The sequence below is a fragment of the Fusarium falciforme genome, chromosome 5 (genome assembly GCF_026873545.1).
Source record: "Fusarium falciforme chromosome 5, complete sequence".
NCBI classification, from domain to species: Eukaryota; Fungi; Ascomycota; class Sordariomycetes; order Hypocreales; family Nectriaceae; genus Fusarium; species Fusarium falciforme.
Genome location: NC_070548.1, coordinates 2,393,883 through 2,412,779, shown reverse-complemented (window position 1 = coordinate 2,412,779; position 18,897 = coordinate 2,393,883). Strand labels below are relative to the sequence as shown.

Here is an 18,897-nt window from a genome sequence, read left to right as displayed (position 1 = left end):
TGGACAGGGGATGAATGGCTTCAGTTGTGGAGGTGGCTTGTATGCACGCACACCATCAAGACCTAGGATCAATGGGCGATACATGGATCACACAGCACGGTAGTGAAACCCGGGCGACGGCACTGTATGAATGTCATCAAGAAATCTGGGTCCGTCGGCGTCGTCAGCTCAAAGAAGCCGCCAGAGTCGTCGAGCTTCCCCTCCAACCGGAGGCTCCATGGCTCCAGCTGTCTTGTCGTGTGCCCGCCATGTGGGTAACAGGGCGAAGGGGTAGGGAGACAGCGCGACAGCCGCCGTATCATGGGGGGCAAGGGGAGAAGGCTAAGCTTTTCTGTCTCTGTGCTTGTGCCTCTTTGTGTTGATGGCGTGGTTGGGCTGATGGGTCCTTGGCTGGGGGAACCTCGAGGGTGATGCAGTAGCCGCCTATTAAGACTGTTAAAGGTGGGAATGTCCCCATTGATGTTCTTCCTGACAGAGGGATTCGGCCGTGTGGTTGTAGACCAAAAGGAGAAGGCCGTCTCCCATGGGATAATACCCATAAAATTTCGGCTCAGGGCGGTGGAAGTGGTGGAAGTTCGAGATGTCAATAATCATCCCTTGGCAAGGGTTGAACTAGGTACTTATCTGTACAGACGAATTGAGGCTTTTGGCTGAGCTGAACAAGGGACTTTGGGTTCAGCTGAAGGATGTGCACTTTGTTTTCAGCCTCACCGTGTGTCAACACCACTTCCGTGGTGGGTTTCGATAGTGGCTGGGGGAAACATAAACATTCACAACATTCAACACCATGAATTAGACATGACGACGCAAAAAGTGGTAACTTGCATACTCGGACTTGAAAACTTGGAAGTGCGCGCAGATCACCAAGAGTACGAACAATCCAGATGACGATGGACGTTGGGATCATCAGGGCGGCTACCCGTCCGTGTCCTCTGTGACGAACCAACAACGCAGAGCAGGGATGAGATCTGGGTGGCAGATGAAGCGCGGGTATCCAGTTGACTGTTTCTGGGAACCAAATTCATGGCATGATCGCTGTCTTTGGTCGGCCTTCTGGACAGTATAGGGAAAAAAGGGGACCTGGACTTCCCTGTACGCGCGTTCCTCCTGGGTCCAAGGTTGGAAAAAGAATGGAACCCCATGTCGGAAATAACTGGGGGTGGTGTGGGAGGACATCATGGACCAAAACAAAGAGCTTCATGGGTGGTTTTTGGGTCATTGGTGGAGAAGTAGACGTCAGTGCAAGACAGAGGCGGTATATGACGAACGATGAATATTTCAGAATCAGGTTTAAGAGATGTTCAACTGAAGCCATCGTCTGGTTATCCAATGCAAACAACTGATACAGAAACTTTGCAAGTCTATGCCAGATGAAACTCCATGTAACTCTCTCTAAACCCCCGGTCAATGGTCAGAACCGAATCAGGGACACCCACTCACCCCCAAAAAGTCTATTGCCCAGGATGCAGACTTGGCGTTCTTGGCCAATGCTTGTCTTTGCCGCCCGGCGTCCTTGTCCTTTTCTGTACACACGGCCCGGGTTCCTGGGAACTACAGGGCACGGGGCAAAACCACCACAACCACGCATAATATCAAGCCGCCTTTGCTCTGTTACAGGTCTCATAACTTGAAGCAGTTTCTATTTTATGAAACATTCATGATCGGTTATCGGCATCTCGATGCCCTCAGCTGTATGATCTGCTCCGTGTATGCGACGCAAGTCTGGAAAAAGCTGGGTTTGATGCCCACTGAGCTGCTGAAGATCGCCGCAGTCCCGCGACCGTCGCCGCAGACCGCAATCCATCCCCTGGCTAGCCCCATCCGATGGGACCCTCTACTGCGGCGCTAGGGCTCGCGGATGGGCCAGCGACAGCATCCAAGGCGTGGTGGTGGGTGGATTCGTGGTGGGTATTATCCCCCTGTGGTGGTGGTGGTGGGGAGAGACGGCACGTAGAGTTGAACCACGGCGTGTAAGAGGAGAGACAAACACAGAAGCAAGAGATCGAGACGAAACCCCGTCTCGAGTGGAAAATAGCATGTCACTTTCCGTTGTTGAGGCGCCGGGCGTGAGCTGAGAGCCAGCCATTTGATTCATGACCTGGCGGCCACCTGCATGGCACCGTCACTGGTCGGGCACTGTGATGTACTGTATATTCATCACTTGATTCATGCAGGACCTCCTCATCGTTCATTGTGTTCTTCTATACTGTCTCTTTCTTTTCAGCATAATCGATACAGCTGTGCTCCCCGCCTTGAAATACATCAAAAGCCCAGCAGAGGTTCCCCTGGCGGTCATCTCTTGGCATCTCTCCTCCTCCTCCTCTCGCTCACATCACGACTTCTTTTTTCGATGGTGGTTCAAAACATCATCCATTTGATCTATTTTGGGCCCTAGTCATTCATTTTTTGAACCGGCATCTGATCCATCTCATGAGATATCGGTTGTCCCAGTCATAGAAGCGTGGCGATCCCCAACCTCTCCTTCCTCCTTTCCATTTCCTTGCTTGCTTGGTTCCTTCCTTCCTTCCCTCGTTCAACATTTTTGCTCAGATACTTGACCGTCTCCTTCCCTCTTTCATTGGAGACCTCCCTCCCCTCTTCTCCTTCAATCTCATCTCCTCTTGGCCGATTCTGCTGGAACAATGAACGGCCACTCTCCTACACACTACAGGTCGCCCTCGGAGGAAGAGAAGATGGGCTTGCTCGACGACAGATCCATCTCTGATGTTGATAGCGACAGCGGACGGAATGACCTAGAACACAGATTCCTCCTCACAAAATGGGCCGGTCCCATCCTCGCTCCTGTCGACTACCTCCGATCAACACCCTGGAGGGTCTTCCTCGTCCGCCTCGCCTGGTTCTTCGTCCCCAGCTTCCTCCAGGGCCGCCATGCTCGTGAGCAGATCCGACCCGCCAAGCTCGCCCCTACGGCATATCTTGATGGCATGCGAGGCGTTGCTGCCCTTGTCGTCTTGTTCTGCCACTTCTTCTACCAAGCCTTTGTCATTGCCAAGGGCTGGGGCTGCAACGACTCTCACTATTATATCCTCAAGCTTCCCATCCTACGACTATGGTTTCAAGGACCACCCGCTGTCTGTCTTTTCTTTGTCATCTCGGGCTATGCCCTCTCCTATCGACCCCTGAAGCTCATCCGGAGCCGAAGCAGCCAGGACTTCTCCACTGCTATGAGCTCTCTGGTGTTTCGACGAGGCATCCGTCTCTATCTACCTACTGCAATCTCTACTTTGATGATCGTTGCTCTTATCCGTTCAGGAGCGTATGAAGGGACTCGGGCATTTGCTTTGGACCGCACTTACATGAGAAACGTCATCGAGCCTCACCCCACCAGGCTCAAGACAAACTATGCTCAATTGGCGGATTGGGCAAAGGACATGTTTAAATTCGTCCATGTCTTTGGCTGGAAGACTCATGGTGGAAGTACCAGTAAGTACTTTCAATGCTTTCTATATTTTTTCCATGTGGCTGACCCTTTCCAGACTATGACCAACACCTTTGGACAATTCCCGTCGAATTCCGTTGCTCCCTGTATCTGTTCCTCACCCTCCTAGGCACTGCACGACTTCGGACCCAGTATCGATTCCTCACCGTTGGCGGTATCATGCTCTTCACCTACCGGAACTCTCAGTGGGAGTTTCTCATGTTCCTTTGCGGCATGGTCCTTGCCGAGATGGATCATATTAGAGGTGCCCACGTCTCGGCCCCCGCCCTACCCATCGAGGAAAAGACTCAACCCCCTCGCCGCCGGACACTCCAGGGCATTTTATGGGCTCTCCTTAGCATCCTGGGCCTTTACTTCATGAGCCAACCTGACCAGGGAGGCGATACCACCCCAGGATGGATCTACCTCACGTCGTTAATTCCTAAGTGGTGGACGGCCGAGAAGTATCGATACTGGCAGTGTACGGGCGCTGTCATATTCGTACTTTCTGTGAGCCGCTCGGCTAACTGGCAGCGAGTTTTCAACTCGGCTTTCGTCCAATACCTGGGCAAGATCTCTTACGCCCTTTATCTAATGCATGGACCTGTCATCCATGCTGTCGGATATCGGTTTGAGATGTGGGCTTATGGCCTGACAGGCATTGAGGGCAACTGGTTCACAGCTGGCTTTGTCCTGAGCTCGTTCTTTGTCATCCCAACCGTTTTCTGGTGGGCCGACATCTTTTGGCGAGCCGTCGACATTCCCACGGTCAAGTTTGCCAAGTGGTGGGAAAGCAAGCTTATTGTCAAGGCCGAGTAGGGGCGGCCAACTTAAAGTACACTGGTTATGACATGTGGTTTTTGGCGTTTAGCGGTACACAGGTTGCGACATGCGCAGAAGGTGGGCTCCAGGATGCGAGACCCAGCACACGGCGTTCTAGGTGGATGAATTTATCATGTTGCGGGATAGAGGACAGGAAAGTCCCCGGACTTTGTCCCGGCGTAGCCTCTTCGGCTCCATTTCCTTAGTCTTGGTCGCGAGGGCGACTACACTAGATAGCGACAACGTGGAAACATTGTCAGAGATTGAGGGTGAATCTTGTGTGTATGTCGGGGCAGTCAAGGAGAGCTCAGTTCAATCAGAATGCTAAGAATCAATGGAAGCAGATTGAAACAAGATGTCGTATTTTGATCTCCAATGATCTAGCCTTTATACGTGTTTAAATACCCTGAACTCCTGATTTTCCTGGCTGATGTCTTCCAACATGTTATTCCGAACTGGGGCGCTTGTAGACTCTCTTGCCTGCCACCCATGTCTCTCTCACCTTGAGAGTTCGCAAATCTTCAATGTCCACCTCCTCAATAGGATGATCCAGAACAACCCAGTCGGCCAAGGCGCCCTCACGAATGACACCAGCACGGCCATCAAGAAAGGCTCCATAAGCAGGGGCGCCGGAGAAACCCCATAGAGCCTGATCCAGACTTAGAGCCTCTTCTGTATGCCAGCCATCAGGGCTATCATCAGTGCCATGGCCTGTGTGCGGATTCCGGCGGGCCACGGCAGCATAGATGCCCTGGAAGGGGTTCGGGGGCTCAACGGGAAAGTCACTACCCAGGATGGGCCGGGCAGGCAGGAGAGAGCGCATGCGATAGGCGGAGGAAGAGAGACGGTCTGAACCGAGGCGAGAAAGGGCGTACTTCATGTCTGATGTGGCATGAGTGGGCTGGATTGAGGGGAGGATTCCGATGGAGTGGATGCGACGTTGATCGTCTGGATGAATGATCTGGGCGTGTTCGATGCGGAAGCGGTGGCGGGATTGGCAAGTAGCGAGCGCTTTGGCTTGATCTTGAGCGATGGCATCATCTGATGCTGAAGGGGAGGCATCTTGTGCAGTGGCCTCGTTGAGACACTGCTGAACGAGTGCGGCCTCGAGGGCGTCGATGGCATTTCGGTTGGCGAGATCGCCTATAGCGTGGATGTTGACCTGATATCCATCAGCAGCCCAGCGCTTTGCAACGTCTGTGAGGGCTGAGGCGTTGATGAGGAGGGTGCCCGATGTCCAGGGGTGATCCGAGTAGGGCTCAAGCATGGCGCTTCCCCAGCTACCGAGGGCACCGTCTTTCTAAGAGTCAGTATTTATGGATTGATGACGACTAAGGGCTAGACTTACCAGCAAAGAGCTTGACGCTCTGGACTGCGAAGCGGTCGTCGTCACGGGCAAACTTGACGGCCTCGTCGGGACAATACGAGTTGCGCTGGGGACACTCGAGCATGGCGTAGACACGGACAGACCAGTCATCATCCGACGAGAGCTCATTGTAGAGTGTCAGAGTCTCTGGAGTAGCACCGGCATCGTGCATACCCACGAGGCCGACCTCGTTGAGACGCTTCATGGCGGTCTTGACAGCTCGGGTCTTGAAGTCGGTTCCGGGCTTTGGCCAGATGGAAAGAACAAGGTCCATGGCATTGTCACAGAAGACGCCCAGGCCTGGTTCACGGACAATCTCGCCGCCGGGGACTGTCTCAGGGAGGTCTGAAGGGAGGAGGTCGAGGACGGGTTGGGATACCCAGGTGCAGTGGACATCGATACGGTCGAGCATGAGATAGATGTCCTTGAGTTCTGGGTCCTCTGCAATATCGGCCTGTATGGGGTTTGTAAGGGTTTCCCAGTAGATGAGATGATATATAGGTAGTTAACTTACAGCTGTGGGCATACGGCCATAGAACGTCTGGTCCCAACCGACACCACGAACCCAGTTATCCTTGGACCCAGCTCCAGGGTTATCAGCAAGATACTTCTTAATCCTAGACCGCACCTCATCCAGAGTCTGAGCACCAAACAAGTCGACAGAGTGAAGAAACTCTCCATACTGAAGCAAGTGCCCGTGTCCGTCCCACAGACCCGGAATCACGTAGCCATCAGTCTGATTGTGCAGTTGGTCATCTACCTCCTTGTTCCATACAGCGGTGAAGACACCGTCGACGACAGAGAAACACTGGGCAGAGGGGAGCTCTGAATCATGTGTACGCACGCCTGTATAGCAGAACGTGGCTGAATTGGCCTTGTTGAGAGGCTGCTGGAGGCGGTATGCGACTGCGAGAGCGACGACAATGATGGGGAGGCCCCATCTGAGGAAGGGGACAGCCATTGTCTGTCTCCCGGATTGGCAACGGGTATCAATGAGCTTACTAAATGGATATTAGAGTGGTGGTGAGGAAGTAGAGAGGATCATCGACTGGCGGTGATAGTCATGGCAGCGAGGTCGGAGATGTTATCGATAAGGGATATTTTTGGTTTATTATTTTTGGTGGGGGAACGCCATTTCAACAAAGTCTTGGGGAAGGAAGCATCGAGTTGATCAATTGGATCATTTTTGTCCGATCTCGGTTCTCTTTGCATGTCTTCCCACTGCTAAACATGTTCTTACATACCTACGTTCTAGATGCCTCTTAGGCATCAACTGTCTCCAGGTTGAATGGAACAGTCTGACCACTAACCTATACGAACCCCACGATCCATCAAGCTTGTTCCTGGAATGACGGGGCAATTCTGCCATGTGGCCGCCCATCCCGTCCCTGCCGAAAACTCAACCCCAGGCTAGCTCTGGATCTATTTTCAACCCCCCTAGCTAATGTCACGAGCTGAAGCTGAAGCTGTTGAGCTGTTCCTTTGATGCCTAGACCATCTATAAGCTCTAGCGGAGATGCGGGGCAATTAAGAACTCCGTCCCTAACTAGGAGGGGAATGAGAGCGAGATACGATGAGCTGCTGAGCAGTTCGGGGACTAAGTTAATGACCATGTTGCACAAACGGATCTGTATTGAGGGATGCGTATCCGACGGCGTTTTGAATATCGGCCGCCTACCTGCTTATGCGACTATAAAACTATCAGCACCCGTCTGTATAGCTCATCTCTACTCAGCCCACATCCAAACGTCACTATTCTTCCACTCTACACCTCCCAAAAACCTTGAGAAACCAAAAACAATATGACCCTCTCGCGCGCAGACCTCGAAGCCCTCGCGGCAACCCACGTCCGCGACGCCATCCCCTCGGAGCCCCTCGCCGCCGCGCTATCATCCCCGCCCTTCATCCCGACCCGCTCCCTCGTCAACGTCCGCGACCTCGGCGCCGTGCCGGGAAGCGCCATCCGCCCCGGCCGCATTTTCCGCTCGGGGATGCTCGACGCCGCCGCCGCCGACCCAGAGGCACTCGCCTGGTTGGCCGCCAACGTCAGTACCGTCTTTGACTTGCGCAGTGAGCGCGAGCGCGCTGGATACCCGAGCCCTGAAGTTCCTGGTGTCAAGTTTATCTTTTATGAGCGTGATGGCTCATATCCTGGATCGCCTGACCCTGCTGTTTTCGCTGTTGATGATGGGAGCACTGCTTGGAGAGAGCAGTTGCTGGCTGTTGCGAGGGCGTACAAGCCAACCATCCGCGCTGTCCTAGAGCACGTGAGAGATAAGCCCCAGGAGCCTTTTCTCTTCCACTGCACAGGTAAGTACACCTCCTATTTGAAATACAAGTAGACAGGCACTCATGTATCACAGCTGGCCGAGATCGCACAGGTGTAGTCGCCGGTCTCCTCCAGACCCTCGCCGGCACGGAGCAGCCCGACGTGGTTTTTGACTACATGCTCTCCCGGATCGGCACGGAACAAGCTCGTGACCGGCTCGTCGTCTTCATCAAGACAGCCCTCGGCGTAGACGACCCCGAGACGCCCGGGTTCTGGAACATGGCGAGCCTGCGGCCGACCTTCTGGAAAGCCTTTGTCGAGGGGGTTGATGCCGAGTTTGGTGGGTGGGATGGCTACGTCACCAAGGCCTTGGGGTTCTCGGCTGATGATTTGGAGACGATCAAGAAGAACCTGAGGGAGTGATACCAGAAGCGACAGGGTGTTGGTTATTTTTGGATCGTTGTGGTTGATGCCATCAGCCAAGGCTTTCTCAGTTGGATTACCTCGCAAACTCAAGTGATACCAGGCGTAGCAATACCAACCCATGCATTGCCGTGAAACATCTTTTCTTGCTTCCAAAACTTACGCAACATCATCGAGCCTTTCAATCTTGGATCTTGACGTTTCACCATCTCGATGCAGTTAATCCTCCTGTTCCTCCAACCTGCGATCTCCCCTCCACCATCAAACCCCCAGCCCTATGACATCATCCCCACTTCGGACCCTGCATCTCGGTCCCCACTGAACCTCCCACCAATGAAACCACAATCCCCTCCTCCTCCAAAACGTCAAACCCGCCACCCTCAACTCCGTCCCGTTTTCAACTTCCAAGTTTCTCCTGTACAACCGTTCAAGCAGGGTCCCTTTTTCCTCAATACCGCAGATCCTTTTGCAAACCAGGGTCTTGGTATGGCATCAGAGGGCGTAATCTGTGATGCAATATCCTCAAAAACTTGCAATTCTATAGCTGTCAATCGTGTATATAACATGCTCAACTCCTCCCATAGCAGCCACTTTTAAGACAATCAAGATCAATATCACAAGCCACACAAAGCACAAGCACAATCAAACTACACCGTATTTCTTTTCCAATAAAGACAGCCCAACATGCCTCTCACAAGAACTCACCGCCATACTACCCCTCGCCGCTCCATCTTTAGCACCCGCCGTCGTGCTCCGGCTCGCTCCCACCACACTGTCACAACCACTACAACCGCCACCAGAAAGCCTCGTCGCGGCTTCTTGGGCGGCGGACGCCGTACCCATGCTGCTCCCGTTCATCATCAGCAGCGCAGGCCTTCCATGAAGGACAAGGTCAGCGGAGCCCTTCTTAAGCTCAAGGGTAGCCTTACTCGTCGACCTGGTGTCAAGGTATGTTTCCTCTACAATAAATGTCTTGCCTATAGCAACCACTGACTGATTTATCAACAGGCTGCTGGAACTCGGCGCATGCATGGCACCGATGGCCGCGGCTCTCATCGCCGTGCCCGTCGCTTCTAAACCGCCAAGAACAAGAATCAGTAGAGGATGCTAAGCATCTCAAGAGCAGGACGTGTCCATAACACACATGATGTACGATTATGATAAACGATACCCTCAGTCATGTTGAGAGAAGAACTGTATTATTATGCCGCATATCAAGCAGCTTAAATCTTTTGAACTTTCAGTCGCCAGCGACTTATCTGTTACAACTTGCAGTCAATCGAGACTACCATATCATAATTCCTAGCACTCGTGTCTTTCCCATCAAAATTCGTACAAATCACTCGTGCTCCTGGGGTGACCAAGCCGCCCAGTCTGTGCAACAAATCCTCTCATCCTTGACCATTCCTTGCCTCCGCCCCCTGATCCTCTTGGTCCCGCTCACTGCAACTCATCCACGTCATGAGGGGAAAAGCCTGGTGGGCGATAAGGCGGTGCCAGTCGAATATCTCGGTGCAACTTGAGTGGATTCTCTGATGTCAATTGAACTCGTGTCAACGGCACCATCGACGGCGAAGACCCTCTGCGGCGGTGTGTCTTCCCAAGTGGTAGTCCTGCCACGTCGTCGATGTTGGAGATCGACAGACGGTTCCAACTTCGCCTTTTCTTTTCGTAAGGCTTCATAGAAGGACTCGTAGACATGAAGCTAGTCGCAAGTTCGTCCAGGTCATCGATACTGGCTCCAGAAACCTTGAGGTCCGTATACTTTCGAAAGGCCATCTCCAAACTTTCCAATGCTTCCTTGCTGGGAGATGGATGTTTCTTCACCCTCTTAGACCCGAAAGCATCCGTTTCTCCCATTGCCTTCTCCCAGCCCTTTCGAGCCTCGTTCACAGATTCAACTAGGGTTCTCTTTCCAGAGTCAGGTCGAGCGTGCTTTGAGTGGTACGTTCCTACAAGCTCTCTTTGCCCATGGCTCAGTGACGTGCCAGCCGGTCGTAAACTGGTCTGCTTTTGTATGAGCTTTGGAGCTTGCAACGTAGGGCTTTGATCGGAGCTTGATGCCGAGACTCGCTCAACTCGAATTCGAGGTGTCGACGATCCAACTGGTGTAGTGCTCAAGATCCTATCCTTAATGTTGTCGTCGAATTCCTTCTCGGACTCAAAGGGGTTATGCGGCAGAGGAGGGATGACACTCTGATCGTTGTCCGGACCCTTCTTCAGCCGACTTTCAAAGCTTGTCGGAGTCCGCCAGCCACCACCTTCAGAAAATGGGTCGTCCAAGGACTTTCCGCTCCTTAGTGATTTGCCGTCATCTGCAACAGGCTTGCGAGAGACCTGGCCACCGACAATCCGCTGGACCTTTCTCTTGTTGAGATTGTCCCCTTCATTCAAGCGGATCTCGATCGTGCTAATTGGAGACATGTTGCTGGGTGATGATGTAAGTCCACTCTCCAGCCTGTCCGACTTGTCGTAGTCTTGTCCACTATGTGACTTTTTCCCCGGGGTCCCTGTTTCTTGGGGTGAAGATTTCGCATGTAGGCGGTCCCACGCATTCGAAACCTTGGCAAAGACTTTTGCTGGGACCATTCGAGTGAGCTTGGAAGCAGAACTGTTGGCCCGTCGAGGTGGCGAGGGCTTCAAGGCATCAGTGGCGGCTAGCATAGCGTGGAGTTTCTGGTTGATATCATCCGGGCTGTTAGGCTCCGTAGGCTCCTCAGGAACGACTGCGTTTTTCTGATCCTTCGTGAGACGGCGTCGGACGTTACCGTCAACAGTAGATAGCGGCACAGATGCTGGGGCCTTCAGGTTGTCTGTTGGGTGGAACTTTAAGGGGTCAAGGGATAGCGTCCTGGTAGGACCGAGGGATCGCTGCAAGCTCCTTTCCTTTCGCTTCTGGAGTGCATCTCTGGGTGTTCGAGCCGTGGCAGCCCGTCTTGGAGTTTCTCTGAGTCTCTTTGGCGAATGTTTGCCAACTCGCAACTGTCTAGTATGCGGCTCGGCAGGGGGTGGAGGCTGTTCAAGCGGGGAGGGTAGTTCAAGTGGCGATATAGCAGGTTCGCTTCCAGCGGGGAATGTGACGCTTGGGGTAGTAGCCCGACGTTTGTTTGGGGATGAATCTTCGCCGCGGGCTTGTAGGGGGAGAGTCGAATCATCTAGTAGTCGGCTTGCCATCTCTTCAATACTTTGCGGTTCTCCGATGGTTCTCTTCCGTGATGTTCGTCGAGGTGTGTTGCTAGCAGCAGCAGCAGCTGAAGATATGGGTGAGTCTTTATGAGTCAGTTTTTGTTCCGCCAGGCAGATTGCGAGGATATTACTTGATTTTCTTCGTGACACCGACTCCCCCAGGTACCTTTGGCGACGACGTGACCCCAGAGACCTTAACAGGCCCTTCTTCCCGTAGGTGACTGTGGCAGATGGCATATTGAGCTTTGCGTTGTAGGTGACTAACAAACAAACAAAATAAAGGAGTGAATGTGTGTTGGGCCGACAGTTGTTCACAGAGTGCCTGGATCAACTGCGGTTGATCAGCGACCTGTGCCAAAACGAATCAAAAGCGGGAGATGTCGCCCCGGAGAGGAATAACCACGAAAGCCGTCGATGACTGAGGAAATGGAATCTTCTCTGATGTTCACCAGGTGAACTCCATATCCCAGTTGAGAGCAGACTCGCAGAGGTCTGAGGCTCAGGTCAAAGTGAGGAGCGATGTGAGGAGAGCAGAGATGGTGATGACAGATGAGGGGGAGACGAGAAGGAAGGAACTCACACGTTCCGTAGGTTTTATCATTCGTGGAAGGTAATAGGCTCACCTCTCAACTTTTTTTTAGCCATCAAGGGAAAAACGGAAGGTAGGCACGCTGTAATCTTCAGGCGGCCGGTGCGATATCGGCTGGCATTTTCTACAGAGGCCTGCCAGTGCCGGGAAAGAGCTCTGGAGTGTCACTAGGCCAATATGAAATGCAACTGCAAGGCGCCTAAAGAAAGAAGATCCTAGTGCCCTTTGTTTTCCATGCCAGTATCTGTGTCTCCCTTGCAAGGGTCAAGTTGAATGCCCGTCTCAACAACACCTCTGCAGCACAAACACACAATTCTGCTGTCCTACCTCAGATCTCCTCTTCCATCTACTGGAAGAGAAGCGCCTCCTCGCTCTGTTCCGTCGCCATACCGAACTCAGCATCACATTGATCGTTGCACCGCAGTTCATGTTCCAGGTCGACTTTTCCCTTGTCGTCTCTCTGCTGTGGTCCTGTCTCCTCTGGTATACGCCGGGCGAGGTATCAACGTTGCAAATTGCGACCACGTTCCAGCCATTGACTCAAACAGGGAACGATATTGTTTTGATAGGCCTCCGACATGACGACTTGGGAGCTGAGAGCTTGGCGTGTTTCTACAACCTGGGCGAGCGAGTAAACTTTCGTATATCGTTTAAACATCTGCACATACGCATGTACTAAAATGATGGTCGTTTCGCATTTGCGGCCCATAGCAATCCTACCCAATTGCTGCAGCATATGTATCGAACTCATCGAGGGGTTCAAGTTCCCAACAAACGAATCACCCCTGCTCCCCATAAACGTCACCTGCATGCATTGATTGCAGCGAGCAGCAACCTTGGAAGTGCAGCTCTGAATGGTCTATTACACGAACTGCACAATTGGAGAGTTCCAGCTTGAGACAAGACACCTCTTGGTTCGGTGTGACCTGGTATCTACCTACATGTTGGTAAAGGGACACGACCCGAGACTTTAATCAGCCTCGAGCGCCATCGCCGTCGCATCTCAAACAATAACGCAAGTCGAGAGAATCTGAGACAATGTCTTGAAGACGTGGCACAGCAGGTATCACTTGCTGCGAACTTGTGCTTGGTGACCTTGGCATCCATCAGGGCCAACTGTAGTTGATGAGAGCCGCACGTGATGGAGGGCGCCACAGTCTGATGTGGCTCAGCATCGGCTCGTAACGGAACATCGGTCGGAGATGCAGAAGCCAGTGTGGCGCGATTTTACATCATGGTGAGCGTTCGCCGCTCGACGGTTGCCCAAAAATTTCCCCTTCTGAACGAGAACGAGCCCACGAACGACAGGGGAACGAATTGCCCTTTACGACTACGATTCCAGGAGTCACGATGCTATAGTAATGAGACTGGCTGCCCTTCTGCCTCTCCACGAATCCCAGAAAGCGACACTTTAGATCCGAAAGTCCCGGCAACTTTGACTTATTCGCCCCTCTCGTCCGTCCGGTCTCCGAGGTCGCATCACGAATTTCTCGAATACGCCCACTTCGTCAGGAACGGCTGAGAAGGATATCGGCCTGTGCCTTTAGCTGGACTTCAGCGCTCTGCGAGAAGCAAGTCTCTTTTAGAATAATGTTGCGACAACCTCTCCGCGGCGTGCGCGCGCCGCTTCGAACCTTTGACCAGGCAGCCTGGAAGGGCGCCTGGAGGAAGTTCTTCACCTCGCAGACGGGAGACAAGGCCTCCCGTCAGCTCTGGCGGTTAAAGACGGCTTCGTGGGAGAGCATGCTGGCGCGGCTGCGAAGCACCCGGTTCGGAACTGGCTCAACGACAACGCCAGGCATGATGCAAGGCCTTCTGAGGCGCGGGTTCCGGTTCACGGCGCGCCGCAAGGGAGCCAAGGGCCCAGTCGCCAGCGACGCCGAGAAGCCCATGACGCTGACCGCCCGGCTCAAGAAGCTCACCAAGGACTACGGCTGGGCAACGGTTGGCGTCTACCTGGGGCTGAGCGTTTTGGATTTCCCCTTTTGCTTCCTGTTCGTTAGGATCGTGGGGGCAGAGACGATCGGTGAGAGAAAACTTGCTGCCACAGACTCACGTTTTACCCGCTGAGGCGTGCGTGGGCGTGCGTGTTGTGTTGTTGAACCAGATGGCTAACGTGCGCCGACTGATTTAGGCAAGGTCGAGCATTACGTCGTGTCGTCGGTCAAGGCCATGATTCCCGACTCAGTTCGGGAGACATGGCACGAGTACTGGCAGTCGTTCAAGAAGGCCGAGGTGCAGGCGCTTGGCGATGACGATATTAGCGACAAGATGGAGATGGCTACCTGGAGCGTCGAGAAGGCCCAGGAGCGGAATCGCGCCGCCGATGCTAGTGAGTATTCCCCCCTCCCTTCTTCTTCCTGTTCCTGGGCGCTTGGGGGAGTGAAGGATACGGCTCCTTGTTGAGTGGAGATGAAGAGCGCTTGGAAGAGACTTCGTTCCAAAGGCTAACGACTCGATTTCCTCCGGTAGGCCTAGCGACTCAGCTGGCGCTGGCCTACGCCATCCACAAGAGTTTTATCGTCTTCCGGGTGCCGCTGACGGCAGCCGTCACGCCCAAGGTCGTCAAGGTGCTTCGGTCATGGGGCTGGAAGATAGGAAAGAAGAGCGGTTAGACTAAGAGAAGGTTGGAAGTCAGGTCGATTTAGAAGTCTGAAACTAGAAGCCGACCAAGCTTGCCCCAGTAGCACTTGGTTGAAACACCCCACACATTACCGCACCATTTCCCACCTACCCTATGGCTCCTTTACGAGTCTTGTATTTCTAGCTGTTACCTTAGTTTAGATTTCCAGAGTGTTCACTGCAGTGGTACGGAGTAGACTCGTTGTACGATATTGGATGATCCCACAGTTGCTCAAGCCGCTCGCCTCAGCACCGGAAAGTGAAAATGTGACTTGCGGTAAAACGGACCACCTCGTCTATTTTGAGCAGGTCTCGGGACATCAGACCACCAGTATCGCGAGGCTTTTATTCCCACAGCTTGGCTGCATTCGCGAGGTCAGCGGCAGCCGAAGCGACGAGGCGACCCAGCGACCCAGCTACCATGGATGAATGGATCCTTCGGCTGGAATGGGACGAAGCAATTCACATGCGAGGACCCCCGATCCAGCGGCTAACCGAGCAATAGCGCAGATCAGTCCCCCTGAGCAGAATGCACCTAAAGGGAGCTCACCGATTGATTGAGGCCAGCCACTGTTAATCTGCAACGTTTGGCTGGATGGAATGTCCCCGACTACCCCCCCTGCTTCTCACCACGGTCTCAGTTGGCGGCTGAAACCCTCAACTCAGCCTCGAAAAGCCAAGACCTTCACCGACAGGGGTAGGATACAACGTCGGGCGTAGAAGGTGTGTAAAAGCCGTTTTAGAAAGGGGAGGATGCGACACGGCGTGACTCCATAGAAGCTCCGGGAGAAGGGGATTATCCTTTGGCCTTAGACGGACGGACGACTCATGTTTGCGCTTCGGGCTGGGGACCGAGATGGAACTTTACGGTCCCGTCCCTGTTCGGTCGGGGCTCTGGAAAGGACTGGAAGGAAACCCGTCCGTCGAAGGAAGTGGAGACGGGATAGGATTGGCTCGAGATCATCCAGCCTAGGCATTTCACTTGGCCCCGGCCCCGGACGTTCTGGCTTCCGTCACTGCCTGCCCTGTCTTGTCCACTCAAGAACCGAGGGTTCTATCCCGTCCTGGCATCGGGCTTATCAGTCGGGAATAACGGCCCAAGTTTTGGATCCTAGGATCCCATGTTTCGAAGGGGGCGCCTGGCGAGGTGGAGACTTGGAAGGAAGGGGTATCATCCATCCCATCCCATCCCATCCCATCCATGCCATGCGCTGCTCGCCGCTCTGACCCATCGAGGCGAAGCATCCATGCAAAGCATTGGCCAGATTGGAAATACGGATACAGATTCACAAACTTGATCATGACCACGAGGGAAATCGACGCCAAAAGGCGGCTCCGCGAGTCCACAAGGGGTTGAGTGGGCTCCGCTCCATTGCAAGAGGGGTCAAACGCACGCGAGTCATCGTGTTGTTCATCATGACTTTTTTCTGTCTTTTTTTTTTCTTTTGCTTCTCAGGCCCGTCGTGCCGTTTAGACTTCCAAGGATCGCACGAGGTCCCCGAGGGCTGAGACGTTGAAAGCGTGCTACTGTGCATGGTAACGACAAGGGCGTCGGCCGACCCTAACTGCGGTCGGCTTTAACGAGCGAGTAGAAGTTTCGATGGGCTTGACCGGTTCAACGGCACAAGAAAAAGGTTGAGGCGACAATAGGACAAAAGGCTTGGCAACGTGCTGGAAAAAAGCATAACTGATTTTTCTTCTTCTTTTACTTTTTCTTCATTTTGGCTTCTTTTGTTTGCTCTAGTTTTGGACTGTCGATGACGAGTTTGCCCCAGAGCAACATTCGTTGGCGCGTGAGAATAGAGTTTCGAGATGAAGCGGCGGCGGACAGGCCTGGGCATTGGCGGACGGTTCGTGGAAATTGCGACTAGACGTTAGGAACTAAAAAGAGCGTCAGACTCAAGGATCAGGCCAAGAGACCATGTGGGAAGTGGGAGCCTACCTAGTCAGGTCAGCATCCCATCCGGACTCACCTAGCTAGCTGGGCAGCCAGTGGTAACGTCGTCAAGACCAGGCGGACGAGATGAGTGAGCCCCATGGCCGGCCATGGTCAAAGAGTCCGGGTTCCTCTCCGTTCGGCCAGCAATTGCAAGCATGGGCATAAATGACGCCGCCATGTAATCAATTCTGCCTCAATCAGCATGAGGTGTCACTTGTCAAGTCTCCCTCCCGTTGCCTCAGCCGCAGAGCGACCCGACCGGTGAGGTCGGCTTGCGACGTTGGCGTTTTTAGACATGGTCTATGTGCTGTGATGTGTTGTGCTGTGCAATAGGACCTCACCTAAGTTACGCGGCATGCCGCTTGCTCTTGATGGATGCCCACCGTCCCGGGCTTCCAGGTTGGCATTGACTGTTTCGTGACTTTGACACCTTGACACCTTGACAATCATCAGCATGGATTATTATCGACTACAGCAGTCGCTGCATGAGCGCACCGGCCAGCCGACAAGCATCCCCACACGCAATTCGCAGGAACTCGACTGTTTGTCCAATCGGGTTAAAGACTGGATTCGAGGGCGGAATGGGTCACCGCGGAGCGGCCAAGCAGCAAGCAAGCGATGAATACATGTGCATATGTAGGTGTAGATGTATGCGTCCATCCGCATCGGCGAACGAAAAACGATCAACACATGCCGATCTGCGGTGATTTCCCTGGCGTGATACTAATCATTATGCACACGTCGTTGTTGGTCGCCTCGCGGGTCAGCAACGGAGGGTCGCGTGTGATATGGGATGGGATACCTGGCCAGGCATGGAGATGGAAATGGAAATAGTGCCAGATGGCGACGGTCGGTGGCCCAAGGCCTTGGCGCTGAGGCACAAGTGGGTGCTCTCCTGCAAGTCACCACCACAGGCACACACTCCCGGCTTCACGGAGTCTGGAGATGTCCCCACGTGCAAAGTACACGACAAGGTTGATAGTGTGATTGCCATGATTGAACCCTGGGCGGCAACAATACCAAGCGAGGTGGGCCAGCGCAGCAGCAACGGGATAGGACCGGATACGACCAGCCCGCAACTGTGCCTCGACTGTACCCAAAAAGCTGGGAATCCTGCCCGGGGGGAGATGGGTCCCAGTATCATGGTGTTGACTTGACGATGGGGACCAAGCGAGCTCAAGATTCAGACCCGAAACAGGTACAGGTCAGGTTCGCTCGCGGCAAACAGGCGGTAAGTGATGCCGTTCGTGGAGCCTCAAGAACCTAGAAGCCCCCGGGCCCCTGAGTGAGCCCTTAGGCCGGTCGTTCGTTGGACTGTCCCAAGACAAGACTGGGTCAGGGAGAACGACTCGGGAGGCTTTGGAACACGTACAGAACCAGCGGCTAAATCGACCCTAGATGCCTCGTGGAAGAAATGGTCGAACGGGTCCAATGCCGCCTGAACTGGGTCCGGCGCGGGACGTTTTTCTGACTCTTGGGGATCATGACGTGGGGCTGACTCGAACGACGAGAAGCAAATCACCGACCAAGTATGGATAGAGAGAGTCGCAGGTAACTACTTAGCCACCTAATTACCACCAGGGCCTGTAGTTCGATATAGCACCAGGCTAGGTGGGCAAGCGCCCATATCGTCGAGGAGGCCGCGTGACCGAGACGCCGACAAAAAGGAAGGCAACAATCGAGTCGGTGAGACAATGTGCTAGACAAACAACCAAGTCAAGTCGTGCGTGAATGGAGATGATGGGGGAAACAAAGACGTGTTCGACCAGTTGTGGTGGATGACTGAGATTTAGACTTTGAGGCGAAACACGTTTGGTCTGTTGGACGGTAGAACACGAGTAGAAGTGCAGACGACTACACCCGTTGTAGGCCGCCGCGTCGGACGGAGGGTCGGAGCGTGCGAGTCTAATGAATCGGAGTCCCGGCGCAAATCGGTTTTGAATTCCGGCCGGTCAACAATACGGCCCCAGTCTTCAACACCAAAAGCAAGACAATATGCATGCATGTATGTCGCAAACAGGGGCAGAGTGCAAAGCGCCGAGTTTATTTCTGCACTGTCCCGCGAGCCAACAGTTCGGCGCATTCTTCTGCTCAATCAACCGGCTTTAGCCCCATTTCGGGTTGTGATGGAGACCCGTCACCGGAGGGCCCCAGAAGACTCCGGCATCAGGGCCGGCAGGTGGTCTGCGTTGGCCGGCTGTCTGTCTGTCTGTCTGTCTGTCTGTCTGTCTGTCTGTCTCTC

General features: G+C 53.7%; 6 protein-coding genes across 6 annotated transcripts; 4 read left to right on the top strand and 2 right to left on the bottom strand.

Annotated features, from left to right (window-relative positions):
- Positions 1-2,642: 2,642 nt before the first annotated feature.
- On the top strand, positions 2,643-4,258 carry NCS54_00695600 (Acyl-transf-3 domain-containing protein; the record flags this gene model as incomplete). Its single annotated transcript, XM_053152397.1, has 2 exons — positions 2,643-3,444; positions 3,498-4,258. The coding sequence occupies 2 exons, from the start codon at positions 2,643-2,645 to the stop codon at positions 4,256-4,258; spliced, it is 1,563 nt and encodes a 520-aa protein (XP_053008372.1).
- Positions 4,259-4,706: 448 nt separating this feature from the next.
- NCS54_00695500 (Hypothetical protein) lies at positions 4,707-6,588 on the bottom strand (the record flags this gene model as incomplete). The annotated part of the gene is made up of 3 exons (XM_053152396.1): positions 4,707-5,557; positions 5,610-6,081; positions 6,142-6,588. The coding sequence occupies 3 exons, from the start codon at positions 6,586-6,588 to the stop codon at positions 4,707-4,709; spliced, it is 1,770 nt and encodes a 589-aa protein (XP_053008371.1).
- Positions 6,589-7,429: 841 nt separating this feature from the next.
- Positions 7,430-8,319, top strand: NCS54_00695400 (TYR-PHOSPHATASE-2 domain-containing protein; the record flags this gene model as incomplete). Its single annotated transcript, XM_053152395.1, has 2 exons — positions 7,430-7,937; positions 7,991-8,319. The coding sequence occupies 2 exons, from the start codon at positions 7,430-7,432 to the stop codon at positions 8,317-8,319; spliced, it is 837 nt and encodes a 278-aa protein (XP_053008370.1).
- Positions 8,320-9,003: 684 nt separating this feature from the next.
- On the top strand, positions 9,004-9,396 carry NCS54_00695300 (Hypothetical protein; the record flags this gene model as incomplete). The annotated part of the gene is made up of 2 exons (XM_053152394.1): positions 9,004-9,267; positions 9,328-9,396. 2 exons carry the CDS (start codon positions 9,004-9,006, stop codon positions 9,394-9,396), a joined length of 333 nt encoding a protein of 110 aa, XP_053008369.1.
- A 363-nt stretch (positions 9,397-9,759) lies between these two features.
- Positions 9,760-11,493, bottom strand: NCS54_00695200 (Hypothetical protein; the record flags this gene model as incomplete). The annotated part of the gene is made up of 1 exon (XM_053152393.1): positions 9,760-11,493. One exon carries the CDS (start codon positions 11,491-11,493, stop codon positions 9,760-9,762), a length of 1,734 nt encoding a protein of 577 aa, XP_053008368.1.
- A 2,191-nt stretch (positions 11,494-13,684) lies between these two features.
- Positions 13,685-14,709, top strand: NCS54_00695100 (DUF1279 domain-containing protein; the record flags this gene model as incomplete). Its single annotated transcript, XM_053152392.1, has 3 exons — positions 13,685-14,120; positions 14,229-14,426; positions 14,567-14,709. 3 exons carry the CDS (start codon positions 13,685-13,687, stop codon positions 14,707-14,709), a joined length of 777 nt encoding a protein of 258 aa, XP_053008367.1.
- Positions 14,710-18,897: the final 4,188 nt, after the last annotated feature.